The 17455-nt window shown below is 44.6% G+C and overlaps 1 protein-coding gene across 1 annotated transcript in view; it reads right to left on the reverse strand.

The window, feature by feature from the left end:
• The window catches only part of ARFGEF2 (ARF guanine nucleotide exchange factor 2), an 89786-nt gene that overhangs the window by 51686 nt on the left and 20645 nt on the right, over positions 1-17455 (reverse strand). The window contains exons 4-9 of the mRNA XM_045771561.2: positions 17231-17377; positions 16138-16317; positions 15464-15698; positions 5879-5947; positions 3645-3796; positions 917-1047 (exon numbers count right to left, since the gene is read on the reverse strand). Coding sequence (XP_045627517.1) covers positions 917-1047; positions 3645-3796; positions 5879-5947; positions 15464-15698; positions 16138-16317; positions 17231-17377 — 914 coding nt within the window. The remainder of the gene's footprint in view (positions 1-916; positions 1048-3644; positions 3797-5878; positions 5948-15463; positions 15699-16137; positions 16318-17230; positions 17378-17455) is intronic.

Genomic DNA, 17455 nt, shown 5'->3' on the forward strand with positions numbered 1-17455 from the left:
AGCCAACTCCTACTATCCTTTTCCTCTCCCTGCCATAAAACAGGGTATTTAGCAGGAACAAAGTAAGTATAAAGCGACTCCAGAGAGCTGGTTCTGCAACTGACCATCACAGCTGTGAGACTAAACCCTGCGTCCTGCTCTGTCTCTGCGCACAAACAGAAACAGTGCTCTTGATCCACCTGCCTCACATTCTCCACCCTCCCCACAAAGCCAGAAAGACAGAAATTGTCCTGAGTCACCTCCTTAATGGTCATCATGTCTCAACAGAAGAGCTGAGGATTATTATTAGAGACTAACAATAAAAGTGACAATAAAACACAAAGTGCAGGGCCCCCCACTCAGGATGCGATTATATCACTTTATGTAACTGATCCTGTATGACGATTTCCCACATCCCATTTTTCAGGGGAGGTTCAGTAAGGCAGATGGCTGTGGAGGGGCTTTCAAGCGAGCCAGGAGTATAAATGCGGCTCTCTGGCCCCAAAGCGCTATCCTCTCTGCAGTAACTGGTTCACTCCGAAGAAAGGTTTGGCTTCTCTGGGTTGCAGCTGGGGCTTAAATCTGTACCCATGGAGCAGAGGTTTTCCACGAGGGCAGGGAAGTGAGGTTTGTCCACATCCCGCCTCTGCCCACCCTGCACCAGATTAAATTCATTAGTCAGGGAAAAAGAGGGTGCACGTTCAATATAATAACTCTTTTTTGCATATAAACCAAGGAAAGCAACACTGGGCAAAATCTTGGTGTGGACACAGAGACAATCCATTATGAAAGAGCTGTAGGGACAGCAGGAGTCTGAAAAGCTGTAAATTCCTGCATTCACACCAACCAAGGGACAGGGCACTGGGGTTTCCTGGAACCCCCAACATCCTCCTGGGTCGTCTGGGTCATACGCGGCCAAGAACTACTGTCTGCTTACTTTGGATCTGGGGGGCCTTCAGCAAGGGGTTTCATGGACAGCTTGCAAAGGGAGCGAAACACCAGGAAGGCGTCCTTCTGCAGGATGTGAGAGAACCTAGCGGCCACTTGATGTCCCTGTGCATCTGATTCCTAGGGTTAGAAAAAAATAAGAGAAAAATCAAGGGGTCAAAACAAAAGAACTCTTTTTCAAATATAAGGAATGTAATTATCTCATGGAAATTTAAAATTCTGTTATTTATTCAATGGGGAAGTGAGGAATGTGGGGGAGGGGACAATATGCCAAAATCGGAGCTATGGGGGAGTCATTTTAGCAATTCTAAAACCTTGTTCCTTGTCCTTCAAAAAGTGGGTATGGATGGCTATGGCTTAAAATGATAAACGAGCAAACGTTAAACCGTTAAAAATCTAACACAAATACAGCTGACCCTTGAACAACACGGATTTGAACTGCATGGGGCCACTTACACGTGGATTTTTTTCAATAAATACAGTACAGTACTGTAAATGTATTTTCTCTTATGATTTTCTTTTCTCTACTTTACTGTAAGAATACAGTATATAATACATATATGAAATATGTGTTAATCCATTGTTTATACTATTGGTAAGGCCCCGGTCAACAGTAGGCTCTCAGTAGTTAAATTCTGGGGGAGTGAAAAGTGAAATGCAGATTTTCGGCTGCATGGGGAGGGGGAGGTCAGTGCCCCTAGCCCTCGCATTATTTAAGGGTCATGTGTATAAGTAATTATATTAGCTTGGATAGCAGTATTTCTAAGAACACTACTGCAGGATAGATGGGGGAAAAATGATAGGCATTTTAAAATATACTTCTTTAATTAAAAAAGTAAGCTACATTAAAAAAATAAAAATAAATATTTGTAACATATGACAAAGACTAATATGCTTGACATACAAAAAGTTCTTATAATTCATTAAGGAAATACAGAAACCTTCCACCCAATGGAAAAAAAGGCAAAAATACATGAATAAGCAATTCGCTAAGAAATGCAAATGGCAGGTAAACCTAAATAATCTTATACTAATTATTAAGGCGGGCTCTTTCTCCCATCAGACCAGCAAAATTTGGAATGAAGGCTATTGCCCAGTTTTAATGAGGGAATGGGGAAATGAGCGCTGATAGCCTACAGGTGGGCAGAGACTCGAGCATTACCTTCCCAGCAGGCTAATGTGATGTTAAGGAACGAAAGCCTTAAAGCTTCCAACTCGTGACCCAGCAATATCACTTGGAATTTATCCTAAAGAAAAAATTAAGGATGTGCACAAGATTTATCTATAAGGATGCTCATTATAGAAGTATTTCCTGTGATAAAAAAACTGAAGTAACATAAAAACCTAACAGGGAATTGGTAAAACAGATTATGGCAATCCACAGGACAGAATTTGACATGACCGCTAAGACAATTAGTCAGGTCTGTATGCACTGATGTGGAAAGATGTCCATAAAACAAAGCAAGTCACAGCCTAGCATATTAGGCAAGAGTCCTTCGTACAGATTTGAGTACATCCCTGTAAGTGCATTCTTAATGGAGATGACATAATCCAATGGGGACTGCTACAGACTGAATGCTGTGCCCTCTCCACCTCCACTCACAGGTTGAATCTAATTCCCAAAGTGATGGTTTCTGGAAGTGGGGCTTTTGGGAGGTGATTACATCAAGAGGGAAGAGTCCTTGTGAGCGGTATTAGTGTCCTTAAGAAGACAGCCATTTATGAATCAGGAAATAGGCCCTCACCAAACACCAAAACTGCCGATACCTTGATCTCGGACTTCCCAGCCTCCAGAACTTTGAGAGATAAATTGCTATTGTTTATAAGCCACCCAACCTATGGTATTCTGTTACAGCAGCCCAAATAGACTAAGACAGGGACAGGTATTGGTTCTTGGTGGAGGGGTCTCCGGGGGGTGGGGGTGGAAAAAATCTTATTCTTTGTACGTATAGAGCACAGATACGTGTATAATCATAAACAGATACCCAGTTCCAGTCGTTTTAAAATTCATGAAAGGGGGCGGTGCATCAGAAAAAGCAATCTATAAAAAGGCTGGGGGGGGGCGCTGCTAATGTGAAAGATTGAGAAACACCAGTGAAAAGGTGCAGAGAGTGGGTTCAGGTGGGATGTTAACATCATATTTCTCCCTGTTTCGCGTGTTTATACATAGCATTTTCAACAAAACAACAAAGCTATTTAAAAAAAAATAATGTGGCGACAGATCTATGGGTCTGAAAGGATGTTCATAATATACACTAAGTTTCAAAAGCAGGTTACAAAACAGAAGCATGTCATGTGATTACATTTAAGTGGAAAAATATGAGGAGAGAAAAATCTAGAAGGACATAAAATGTTAACAAGGGCTATCTCTAGGTTAAGGGATTATGGATGACTTTTATTTCCCTATTTTTCCTTCTCTGCATTTTCTTCTTCTTCTATAATGAATGTATAATGAGAGAGAAGAGAAAAGCCCAGAAAATCTCAGTTTTTAAAAGTCCGAATACACAAGGTTTAATAACGATGCTATGTATACCCAACAGCAGCACATTCCAAGAATGGGACCTCCTAATCCAGAGCGTATCAGGCCAGGACTGTGTGACTAACTGAAGAGGGTCAGCTGGTTTTCACTCGTGTCTTCTGCTAGAGACTTAATTCTGCATCTTCTAAAGAAGTAAAACTCCGCACGGGTCTGTATAGGAGGAGGATCCCCAACGTACCAGATTATCCGCCGACGACAAGGACTGCCTGTCGTCTGCTATCCCGTTGGTCTGTGAATTGTCATCAGCTGCTGGGGGAACAGCACATTCCTGGCACTCCAGTTCACCCAGGACCCGCTCGGGTTCTGTCAGGCCGTGCTTTTGTGCTGCTTCTTAAAACACGAGTGCAAAAATCATCACCAAATTAGTACTTATCCCAAAAGGTCTGACACCAGGGAGAAGCTATTCACATCACCTTCCAGCTCCTGCTTTTTCCCCTTTCTCTTTGCCACCGCCCTAGGAGACTGACCTAATTTTGAAAAAGGCTTGACCAAAGTGGTGCTTAGGCTTTACATGTGTCTATTATCCACGCCCCACTCCCCAGAGGTTTCATTCATACTGCAGTCCATGTCAGTGGTGCCTCTAGAGCTGAGCAAGATAGCAGCCCTGCCCATCCCTGTCTACTTCTGGAAAAGGTTAGAAGCAGCCGAACATGAAAAGCACAGATTTTTAAAAAATGTTACCAATACAGGGGTTAGAGCAGAAGAGCCATGTAAATGAAAAGAGTTGGCAGTTATGAGCGAAGACCTCAGTCACACGGGGGAAAAAAAAAAAAGTAGACCTGAGCTTCCCGGCGGCCATGTGAAAAAGGGAAAGATAAAGAATTAAAATTATTCTATTTTAAAGACATTGCTACCAGAACATACATTCTACATTCTATTAAGTATTTTTATTTAATTCTACATTAAATAAATAATGAAATCTATGAATACAGATTGGCGGTAATCAACAAAAGGACAGGGCTTAGGGGCGCCTGGGTGGCTCAGTCGTTAAGCATCTGCCTTCGGCTCAGGACGTGATCCCAGGGTCCTGGGATCGAGCCCCGCATTGGGCTCCCTGCTCCGCTGAGAGCCTGCTTCTTCCTCTCCCACTGCCCCCGCTTGTGTTCCCTCTCTCGCTGGCTATCTCTCTCTGTCAAATAAATAAATAAAATCTTTAAAAAAAAAAAAAAAAAAAAGGTTGGGCTTAGAGCAGTGAGTCAAACTTCTTTGACTGTGACCCTCAGTAAGAAATACATTTTAAAAATCATGACTCCTGGGATGCCTGGGTGGCTCAGTTGGTTAAGTGTCTGCCTTTGGCTCAGGTCATGATCCCCGCATCCTGGGATCAAGCCCCACATCAGGATCCCTGCTCAGTGTGGAGCCTGCTTCTCCCTCTCCCACTGCTCGTGTTCTCTCTTCGCTATGCCTCTCTGACAGATAAATAAAATCTTAAAAAAAAATCATGACCCAGTATACACGTGCATATGATAACTGAAGAACACGTTTCATGAAATAATGCTTAATGTTACCATGTGTGATGCAGTTTGTATTCTATTTTCATTTTATTCTCTTGCTTAGGAAATGCCAATTGTGGGGCACCTGGATGGCTCAGTTGGTTAAGTGTCTGCCTTGGGCTCAGGTCATGATCCTGGGTCCTGGGATCGAGCCCCAGGCACCCTGCTTAGTGGGGAGCCTACTTCTCCTTCTTCCTCTTCCTTCTGCCCGTCCCCCTGCTTATGCTCTCTCTCAAATAAACAAAATCTTAAAAAAAAAAAAAAAAAAAAAAAAAGAAATGCTGATTGTAACTCCTTGTTAAATTAATGATTTCTTGACCCGTTAATGGTTTATTGACACTGGAGCTAAGTGTTCAACACATAGCCATTTACCTAAGATTTGGGGGGGAAAAAAAAAACTCATCCAATAGTCATTCTGACTCTCCGAGTTTAATTCCACTGAAACCACACCATAAAACTGAGGGAGCTATGAATGAAGTCTAACAAAACGAACAAAGCTTCCCTGTGCATCTGATAGCGCTGACGCTGGGACTGTCCCCTTGACACATCAGTGGCTAACCATGAACATTCAACAGCCATGGGCACCACCTCAGGATTCACAGCCACTCCTGGAAAAAGCTGGCTATATCTGGGAGTGGCCTCTGTCTTCCACGTGGAGCACCCAAATTCAGCATCATCAGACTGTGCTGAACACAGCCCCGATGAGAATAAAATTAATCCCTAAAAAGACGCTTCTTTTTTAGGTATTTAGAAATATCTTTCACAGATATTTCTGAATTCCACATGAAAGACAGGCAGATACGAGCAGACTCAGTTTCCATGACTTCACTGGGGGTGGGCACTCCACCACTAAAATTAACTGGCCAAGGACTTTTTTGGAACAGCGAGGAGGAGGACAGGCTGAGCTCTTGGTTCTTACCTTTAACAGCAGACGTGACCACATCTTCTAAGATCTCCTTCACCACTTCCTGGGCTCCGTCATCAGTCCCTACACACACCCAAAGACACAAACACGAACATGTGGGTATTTCCCAGGGAAGCAAAGGAAGGGGGAAAAGGAGGTCACATCTCAGGAGGCAAACGGGGCAAACAAGTCCTCTCCAAAGCCAAATCTCATTATGCCAAAAGAAAACAAGTCCTGTGCAATCTGGAAACTCTTAGGCAGCATCTGCTATGACTTTGAGTTTCCCTCTGTGGATCACTCTTCCTTCCTAAGGCCCTCTCCACCACCCTCGAGTTGGAGGCAGGAGCTGGACCGTACCCAGCTATGCTTCTTAGCAGAACAAAAGATGGAGCTTTCTCTTGTGCCTTCACCTCGGGCACCCCAGAGCCTTGGGAAGTGACACGCCTCCTGCTGCTTCGCTTCCTCCACACTCAGAACCCAGAACTCAGCACGAGACTTCTAATGCGGTCGCTGAGGATTTACTGCATTTTAAATCGAATTTTTCTGTCGACTGTTAACTGCTTACGTGGAAGAGCTTCGGCACCAGCCGTTCTGGGAGAACGAATCCACAGTCTTGGACTAGACTTTAAGGAGTAAACATGAGTGATTTCTCAAACATCACATTGACCAAAAAGGCCAACACATAAAACAACCAAAATAAGCTTTCACATTCTTCCCGAATGAGGCCTTTCAATCCAGCCCCTACTTTTATGAGTTCTGTGTTTGATCCACAAGGTCCTGGAGAGCAGTACAAAGTATTTCCATTTCCACTGAGCAGCGGACCCACCCAAACTACTTATCTGCCCCTCCCCCGAAGCTTCTCCGAGGAACGACTGATAAATAAAACCACCACCGTAACTATTTAGAAGGATAAGTCAATCTCTGGAAAACGTGGATGTTGCATGCTTTTCTTAGAGGGTGAAAAAGAACTCGAACGGAAGTTAGGAAAGTGGGTGGCCATGGTTATGATCTCGGCACCCACGTCTTCGTCTAAACAACGTGGCTTAGACTAGATGGGTGTGTGAGCACGCTTCAGGCACTCTCGGGCCACCTTCGTCATGTTTGCTGTTTTCACCAACACGAGGATCAGTACGTCACACACGTACAGTTACCAGCGCTCTTCATGCTGACTCACCTCAGGCAAGAACGTTCACAAGACCGCAGGCTTCACGCACCAATTATATTTTCTGAACATGTTAAAATCAATGTGTAACTATGAAAATCAACACTGTTTACCAACGAGCTGCCTAAAACCGTCTCATCTACATATGACAGGGTATTTCCAAGTTCCTTTCCGGGTCCAACACTCTCCAGCGCCACGATTTAGTACCAGGATGACGACAGCTGCTCGTCTGTACCGTACATTCCACCCCGAGCATGCCAGCATGCCGAATGCGTGTCACCGGGGGAGCTGCATCAGAGACTGTCAGGTGGAGGCTGCTGGGGACACCTGGTCTGCAAGCAGGCGCTCTGCAGCCTCTGCACTGCTTCCCCCCACCCAGCTTTACGGAGGTACAATCGACAACGAAGACCTGCATGTATACTGAAGGTGCACAACCCGATGATCTGATGTATGTGTACACTGTGAAATGGTCACTACAATCAAGCTAATTAACACCCCATCACCTCACACGGCTACTGTTATGCTCGTTCTTCGTGTGTGGTGAGAACACGTAAGATCAACACTCAGCAAATTTCAAGCCTACGGCCCAGTACTGTTAACTACGGTCACACTGCTACACGTCACATCTCTGGAACTCCGCATCTTACATAACAAGCTCTGTAACCCTGACCAGCATCTCCCCATTTCTCTAACCACCCTTCTACATTCTGTGCCGACGAATCTGACTCCTCTAGGCACCTCATATATGTGGAATCATGCAGTATTTGTCCTTTTATGACTGGCTTCTTTCACTTGGCGTAATGTCCTCCAGGTCCATCCATGTTGTTACAAATGGCAGGATGTCCTTCTTTTTAAAGGCTGAGTAATATTCCCGTGTGTGCATGCATACGTGTGCATGTGTGCTTTATGCATTCATCTTCTGACATTCACGTCATTTCCGCATCTTGGCTATTGTGAATAATGCTGAACAGGGAAGTGCAGATGATCTCAAGATCCTGATTATATTCCCTTTGAAGATATACCTAGAAATGAGCCTTCTCCATCACAAAGTAATTCTATTTTTAATTTTCTGAGGAACCTCCATACTGTTTTCCATATCGGCCGTACCAATTTACATTCCTGCAACAGGGCACAAGGGCTCCCCTCTCTCCACATGCTCCCCAGCACTTGTCCTTCATCTTTCTGATAACAGTCATCTGACAGAGGTGAGGTGGTATCTCCTTGTGGTTTTGATTTGCATTCCCCTCATGATTAGTGAAGCTGAGCACCTTTTTAAGTATCTGTTGGCCATTTGTATCTGTTGGCCTTTTGAGAAATGTCTGTTCAGGTCCTTTGTCCATTTTTCAATGGATTATTTGTTTTTTTGCTATTGAGTTGTAGGAGTTCCTTGTATATTTTGGATATTTACTCCCTATCAGATATATGGTTTGCAAATAGTTTCTCCCACTCCACAGGATGCATTTAAACTCTGTTGATTGTTTCATTGGTTGTGCTTATGGACTGTTCTGTTTTGTTTTTTCAATTTGAATTAGCTGCGAACACTTAAAAAATTGGGAGACATGTCATAAAAATCCAGATCTGGCTTCTATTAAGAAAAAGATTATCTGGCAACAATAGGCCACAGTGACTGGAACCAAGAGCAGCTGCCCCCTTTAGCCAAGGTGTGAACTCTAGAGATGTCCTGGTGCCTCAGTCCTTGCCACTGAGGACAGGTGTCATTACAGTGAGCAGGAAATTGACACAGGACTCTGTCAAGAGTGGGGAAAATGGGACACTGACAGGGTTGGGTGTCTGAAAGACATCAGAGAGAAAATGTTCCCTTGTGGAAGTGACTTCAACACGGTGAGGAAGAGTGAAGGCTCCAGAGCCAGTGTGTCTGGCTCAGGTCCCTGCTCTGCCACTTCCCAGTGTGGGGATTAATGTCATGTCACCTCTCCAAGCCTCAGTTCCCTCAGTTCCCTGAACAAGGATGATTTCAACCTCACTTACCTCATGGGACTTTGTGAGAATTGAATAAAATAATACCTGGAAAGCATTTAAAATGCTACTTGAAGAGTGAGGACTCAAATGTTAATTTTTCTTTGGCCCGTAGAGTATGATTGTGCTAAGACATTCATGATGCCTTCATGAGAGAGGCCCTCTCATTTCTCTTTCTTTTTTTTAAATTTAAATTCAATACCCAACATATAGTATATCATTAGTTTTTGATACAATGTTCAATGATTGATTAGTTGCATGTAACACCCAGAGCTCATCACATCACATGCCCTTTTAAAATATTTATTTTAAAGAGAGATAGACATAGAGCACATGCATGACTGAAAGCAGGGGCAGAGGGAGAGGAAGAGAGAGAAAGAGAGAGAGACAGAGAAGCAGACTCCCCACTGAGTGCAGAGCCCCACACAGGGCTCGATCCCAGGACTCTGAGATCATGACCTGAGCCGAAATCAAGAGTTAGCCCCTTATCCTACTGAGCCACCCAGGTACCCCAAGGCCTTCTCACTTCTGCCACTTGCCTGGCCCTGGAGACTAGGTCCATATAGAAGTTTCCCAAGGAGGGGCATCTGGATGGCTCAGTCAGTTAAGCGTCCAACTCTTGATTTTGGCTCAGGCTGCGAGATTGAGCCCCACATTGGGCTCCGCGCTGGGCACTGCTTGAGATTCTCTCTCTCCCTCTGCCCACCACACCCCCCACTCTCTCTGTCAAAAAAACCCAAATAAACAAACAAAAAACTAGACAAGAAATTTCCCACTAACCACACAGAAGGCAGTTTCGGTTACTTAAAGCCATCACTATTTTTCATTCTAAAGAGAAAAAAATGTCCTTTTTACAGGCTTAGTCAGTTGAGCATCTGCCTTTGGCTCGGGTCATGATCCCGGGGTCCCTGCTCGACCAGGAGTCTGCTTCTCCCTCTGTCCCTCCCTGTTCATGCTCTCTCTCAAATAAATAAATAAAATCTTAAAAAAAATAATAAACAGCATCAAGACCACCGTTTTTTGAGGGAATAACAGTGTTTAACTCATTTTCTTTGACAGGCTGGATCCCTAACAGCACCTGTGCAAAATCAAAATATTCTCAGGCGAGGAAGAGGTGGGAGAGTCAAGAAGCCCTAATTCCAAAAGAAGGTTCTCGTAGAGGAAGCTGCTGCTGAAGAGCCCCTAAGAGGTCCAGAAGTAGCCAGGACTCCCCACAGTATCCCCGCTCTGCTTCCCTTGCTGACGTGTCAGCCTGGGGTAGGTCTCAGAAGAGACCTTCCTGGATGATAGAATAACCACTAAGAGGTCTGCTGTGTTTAAGCTTCAAGCACGCTGTCAAAATGTTAGAAAACCAAACCAAACCAAATCCTTGCAAGGTTCAGAGTATAATGCTGGTTCCCCAGGATGTCCAGCACTCACCACCTGGCCATTACTGATTGGCCATTTCACAAACTCTGTCCCTAAGAAAAATAAGAGGGTCACCTTGAATAGGTTCAGATAAAAGAAACCCTTGCTGCCATTCCCTCCCTAGCCAGCAGGAGAACCCACCCCTGTGGTGGGCATCGCCAGTTACTAACTCATACCCTGAGTCCTTACAGAGCTCTAATTTTGTTTTGGAAGGGGCTGTCCCTATATTTCTTCGCCATCCCAGCAGAAAGGGTGGCCATGTGACCAAGTTCTAGCCAATGAGGGGTAAAGCATAAATTACTGGGGATTGCATGGGCTCCTTAGGGAGGGGCATGACTCAGCTGGGAGTCTTGGAGTCCCACCCTCTTCCTCCCTCCTGCAGAACGTGACAGCATCTGGAACCATGAGGTAACCTAGAGGATGAAAGTTACATGCTAAGAATAATCAGGAAAAAATAGAAGGAATCTGAGACACACCCTCCCACACCCCTGTTTTCTGTCCAGTGAAGCAGGGGACCGTGGGGGATGTGGGTAGGTGGGGTAATAAGATGCATTCACTCATTCATTCCATCAACGAATTCAGTGCCTGTGTGTTTGGCGCTGTTCCAGGCATGTGGAATACATCACTGTTTAAAACAAAGATCCTTATCCTCACGGTGCTTACATTCTAGCTGGGATAATAACTGTTATGCTATACACTACAGCACTAGGGGAAAAGCAGAGTGGGAGGAGGCAGATGTGGAACTGGCAGGGACAAATGTGAACATATGGTGACGATAAAATGTGACATGCCTGTTTCCTAGAAACTAGGGTTTGGTTGTGTCCAATGTCCAAGCACTTGGTAATATGCAAGAATACTAAAGGAAAAAAAATCAGGGAACAAAGCTGTTTGCTGTCACATTCCAGCCACACACCAACACAGTTCCTCGATAGGAAGAAACACTTAGGCAACCTACTGTCGCAAAGTAAATGTCCATCAGGCAGCTAACACAGGGGTCGTAAACCCCTGAGCTGGAGCTGCCCTGCAAGAAGGCTGTGTCAAAAAGGAGGGAGACCTGGGGGCACATTTTGTTATTTTTATAAAGTATTGGTCTGAAACATATTTTTGTTTTGTCCACAAAAAACACTGAAATTCCTAAAGCAGAGGATCTGGGATTGCTAACATGGAAAATAGGCTCCCTTTATTCTACGCACTATTCTCACCACCTTCACACCTGATTACCATCTTAACTATTTGCTCTTTTTCTTTAACTCATTTTTTTAAGCGGAAACTTATTTGAAAGCTAATAATAATAACACACACATAGGTCCAAGCGCCAGACACTGCTCTCATTTAATTCTCACAAACCTGTAGGAAAGGTACTAGCTGTGGCCTGATTTTACACATGAGGACCGTGAGCCTTGGAGAGGTTAAAGATTCCACTCAAGGTCACGGAGCTACTACACCGTAGAGTCATGATCTGAAACCAGGCTGTCCAATCAGAATCTCCATATTGGCTGAAGGAGGATAACTTTGCTCTGTTCTAGAATACTTAAGAATTGTGTTGTTTTTTTCCCTTAAAGAATGAGACACAAGAACAAAAAATGAGCTAAGAAATCCCTAAACACACAGGTATCTGTGTGCCTACAACAGCTACTCATTAGCTATATAAATATAAAAACGCTGGTGTCTCATACATGTTGGGAGTCAAAAAGTCAGAATCTTAAAAATGATCTTAAAAAAATAAAAGAAAATGGGAAGTGACAGTTTCTGGGCATAGGATTTCTTTTGGGTGTTAATTAAAATGTTCTAAAATTGACCGTGGTGACGACTGCACAACTCTGCGAATGTACTAAAAATAACTGAATTGTACATTTTAAAAAGCTCAACTTATGGTATACAAATTATATCTCAATAAAGCTGTTTAAAAAAAAAAAAAAAAAAACAACTGACAAGAACAGCCAGGTAACAAGGAGTGTGAATGGACAAATGGGGTGGGGTCCCCTAGGAAGACTGCTGGCTGTGCCCCCAAATTCACATAAGCTAGAACGTCTCAGGCTCAAAAATCTCATTTTGTAAATTTACACAGAGTAATTTAATCCCTGTCTTGGACAGGCTGATAAGACTTATGAACTGACTGCTGATTTATCAACTTAGGATGAAAAACTAGTAAGGAGAAAGAGATGCTTAAGTCTGTTGGTGAACTGTCTCCATCCATGCAAATTTCACTGGAAGGCAAATGATCCCAGGAAGGCCATGGGGAGGATTCTCAGTAAATTAAATAGGAAAATACAGGGGCGCCTGGGTGGTGCAGTCAGTTAAGCGTCCAACTCTTTTTTTTTTTTTTTAATTTTATTTATTTATGTGACAGAGAGACAGCCAGTGAGAGAGGGAACACAGCAGGGGAGAGGGAGAGGAAGAAGCAGGCTCCCAGCCGAGGAGCCCGATGTGGGACTCGATCCCGGAACGCTGGGATCACGCCCTGAGCCGAAGGCAGACGCTTAACGACTGCGCTACCCAGGAGCCCCTAAGCGTCCAACTCTTGATTTCAGCTCAGGTCATGATCTCGGGTTCCTGGGATCGAGCCCCATGTAGGGTTCTGTACTCAGCACAGAGTCTGCCTGGGATTCTCTCTCCCTCTCCCGCTCTTGCACTCGCTCTAAAATAGATAAATAAATCTTTAAAAAATAATAATAAAAACAAATAAATAGGAAAATGCATGTCAAGTGCCCAGTTAGCAAGCACGGTGCCGGCATGGTGACTGGAAGGTAGGGGTGGCTCCAGGATGGTGATGACGGTGACGCACCTCACAGAAGGGCAGGGTGTGTTCCCTCCATCACAGAGACACTAGAGCCCAGGCCTCTCAGTGGGCCTCCACGGCCTGGACTCCAGCCTAGGGCACCGTCTCCCTGCATGGAAATCTCCACCACCTGTCTCGGGCTATCCTTCCTCCTCAGCTTCCAAGGCTGCTCAACCTTCTTTTGAAGGACCTGTTCTTTCTTTAGAGCCGTATCTTGAGAACCAGAAGCCACTCGCTCTTTTTAAAGGTAACAGCACACTTCCGTTCCAACCCACTATTTTCGAGTTTGCTATTTGATTCTTACAGGCAGTCTGATTCCCACATTCTTGGGAGAAGCCTCGTGGGGGGCACCAAGTACTGGCAACAAAACCCACAGTGATATACTCTGTGCAAATCACTCTTTGCTTTATAGCAGAATTTTAAGTTACTGTGTTTTTGCAAAACCATCTTTTAGAAGTCAAGTTTTTTCCCCCATTCATTCAAAAAAAATGTATTTACTGAGTGTCTGCCATCAATGCTGGGCACCATGCCAGTGCTGGGAATATAATGGTGAACAGAGTGATCTAGATCTCAGCCCGGGAATAAGTGAACATAAACTCTTCAGTGATCTCAGGTAGTGATAAGTGCTATGAAGAAAATAAAAGAGGCTGATATGGCAGAAATGGGGGAGCTGCAGAGAAGGTGATCAGTTTGAACTGAGAGACCTGAAGATAAATGGGGGCGGGGGCAGGAAGTGCAAAGGCACCAACAGCAAGCACGGCACTCTCAAGACACTGTGCTGTCAATAAGGGGGAAAGAGCTGTAAGAGCAGATGGAGAGGCAGACAGGGGCCAGGTCACACACGGCCTCGGAAGCCATGGGGCAGGGCGGGCACAGATTCCACTCTGAACGGGATCTGATAGGAACTCACCAAAGGGGTTTAAGTAGAGGGGGGCTCTGATCTAATTCATGCTTTTAAGAGATCACTTTGGCTGCCATGCAGAAAATGGGCTGTAGTGGAAGCACTCTGATGCAGCTAGAGAGATTTGCGTTTTTATCTGCACAGCTATGCTTACTACATATCAAGTGTTTAAATGTTAATATTTATTGACTGACCACAGCCTGATAAGGGTTACAGTAAAAACCTGGTCCTTGCCCTGAGAGTTTAGGAAAGCGAAGATAGCGACAGATCTGGAGGGTGGGCCAAGAGTTTCTCAGCACCTTCCCCCAGATACAGGACTGCAGGACTGAGGAGACGGCAACTCTGTGCTCACCCGGAGACGTGTGCCGCTCTTGGTGGCAACTTTCTCTTTTGTCCTTTCCTTGAGTAAACTGATTCAGAAAAACCTTGCAGCAACAGCACTTGGTCTGTTCCTGTGTATGCCAAGCACGCTGATAAATAACAGAGGAACAAAAGCTGCTCACACATGCGTCCTCTCACAGGACACACTACCAACGGACACTGTTGTCAATAAAGGGACAGAAGACATGAGATAAACTAGAAAGACGGGTCAGGTATTTCATGTAGACCAAGCAGCTAGAGTGAAGAATTACTGCACAAAAATCATTTGGCAAGGTACATTCCTGAAAAAAAAATACGAATTTGAGAACTGATTCATACAAACTGCCCAGGGAAACATGCAAACACTCTGAAATAATCTTATGATAACCCAATCCGCCATTTCTTGCCTAATGTTTTGTTTACTTTAAGACTATAATCAGGTGTGGGATGTCTCTTTCATTTAAAAAAGCAAACAAAAACACGTAAGGTACTAAGTCACCACAGAAGAAAACAAAGTTATCTCTCTGTCCATCTCTAAGTCCACCCCCCCCCCCCCCACCTTCCTGCTCCTTTCACAGATGTCTGTGAGCAGCCACTAGCTGCCAGGCTGGGAGCAAGGAGCAGAGATCCCGTGTATACATGACAGAGGGGGTCCCCATGTCCTTCTCAGGGCAGATAAGACAGACACTGAGTAACTAACTACCTTAACAATTAACTACTGGGAGATAAACACCCCCAACCGAAGCCACTGCACTGAAGCTGACATCAAGAAGTAGACGCTTGCTGCATTCCAAGGACTATTTAGAGAAAACCACACAGCTGACACAGGACATTAGACATCATGCTTTGGTGGCTGTGCTCCTCAAGAGACGAGCAACAGGGAAGGGGGAAGGCCCAGAAATAGACAAGCTGCTATCAGAAGTTCCCTGCAGATGTTACCAGACCCCTTCAACTGCCCCTCAGCCACAGATGGGTCCCTCTCACGGCGGGAAAGGAACAGTGTCCAGGGTGTACCTGACAGCGATGGGCCTCTTTCTCTGGGTGCATCTCCATTCTCTGAGCTCACTTTTCCAGAAGCACTCCTGGCATGTTCACCGTTGGTTAAATCTGTCTTTTCAGGAGTCGTTGGTTTGCTCTGTGCCTGGCTCTGCTTCAAATGACTGAATTTTGGGGACACTGTTGCAGCTTGGATCACAGGGGACTGGGGTTTTGACGGGATTGGTCTTTCCAATTCTCTGGCCTCCTGCAACTACAAGGCAACAAAAAAGGGATTCAATCTAAATGCTCCCAGCACTGGGGTGCCTGGCTGGCTCAGCTTCTGGAGCATGTGACTCTTGAGGTCAGGGTTGTGGGTTCAAACTCCATGTTGGGTATAGAGATAACTAAATCTTAAAAAAAAAAAAAAAAAAAAAAAAATTGGTCCCAGCATTTTGAGAAGGACCAGAAAGTATGCCAGCCTGAAGAATAACATTTTAAACAGAAGGATAACATTTAAAAAAGGAAATGAACTCTTTTGACAAACTCGAAGCAAATTCTGAATGCTGATTCCAAAACCCAAGCTAGATTCTCTGCTTTTTAAAGCAAGAACAAAAACAGAATTCAGAGGAAGAAAGGATGCACTTTAAGATGAAACCGTTCACAGATCGGGTGTGCCGCGTCCCCAGTAGCTGATGACCACCACCACTCACCACTTGGTTTTCCATGCGCGTGAAAATGACGTTCAGCATCTGAGTGAGGGTAGCCTTGGCAGTGGTTTGATTGATGAGATTTTTGCTGGCCAGATAGATATTGTAACATGTCCTGACTGTCTGCAGGATAGTGCCCTCATGAATTTCAATGTGTGGGGATGTCACCGCTGTCAGAAGAGCCTAAAACAAAAACCCACAACCTTCACCTTCACAAACATCCACCTGCCTCCCATCCTCCCATAGCCAAACTTTTCTACAGGGTGTGGCTTAGTTTTGGTTTGGTTTTGTGAATTTGAAGAAGATGGCTCTGCAAACCATAACTCCCTACTGCTCTGAGCTTAAAGATAATTATTAACACTATAAAATCCAAATTATTTGCCGTAATTAAGTTGTGTTGAAGAGGGCTTTCTATCAATATACTTTTTTAAAAGCCAAAAACACAGTTCTCTTAGGAGGAAAACTGCTCTAACTCGATCTCACCTATATTAATCATAAAATATACAGGTTTTGATAGGCAATCAGCGTCCCAGTTCCCTAGAGGGTTTTCAAGGGAGCTCCAGGAGTTGCTAACATGGAGCCATCCCACACAAAGTCAGGACTGAAGATCTGGAACGCTGGCTACACCCATCCTGATCCTGTTCTCCCAACAAGCAGACGGTACTACCACATGCCAAACCACTTCTGGCAGCAGAAATGGACCAGAGAAATGGAAATGGAATGGGGGGCAGGACAAGAGGACAAGGGGCAGAGTGGTCTAAGATTATTCAGGACCCACTGAGAAATGGCAGACTGGGAATCCAGAATTTCAAGGAGAAAGACCAGAGGACTTCAAGCCGAGTCAACTGACAAGCAATTTACATTGTTATTAGTGGAACTGTTTACTTTGAAAACACACCTGGTTCCACTTTCCTTGTCTCAGTCTGTGCTAATAAATTCTGACACTTAACAAAAGATCTAAGCGATGCTTACACTCTTCTGTTCCAGCTCAGCACCACCTGAGACAACTAACACATGGTAAATTAGAAACCCCAACGCCCAAGGGAGACTAGTTTTCTTATTCAAAAATCCAGACCAGGCAAACAAACAGAAATACCTTAATTATTTGTAACTGAACTCCTTCATCGGTCTGAGGGCCCTGAAAACAGTTGCAAATGGTTTCAACGATCCTGTCGATGAGCCGCTTCCCTGGGGCTCCACTGTCGGGGGCGTTGCCGGTGATGTGCCCATATGCAATGAGTTTCTAAATACAGAAAGAACAGAGATGAGAAGTTTCTGCCTGGCCAGGACTGCGGCTGTCCATGTCAGCAAAAGACAGGCA

Source organism: Ursus americanus, chromosome 22 (assembly GCF_024610735.1).
Source record: "Ursus americanus isolate L20-20 chromosome 22, mUrsAme1.1.p, whole genome shotgun sequence".
Classification (NCBI taxonomy): Eukaryota; Metazoa; Chordata; class Mammalia; order Carnivora; family Ursidae; genus Ursus; species Ursus americanus.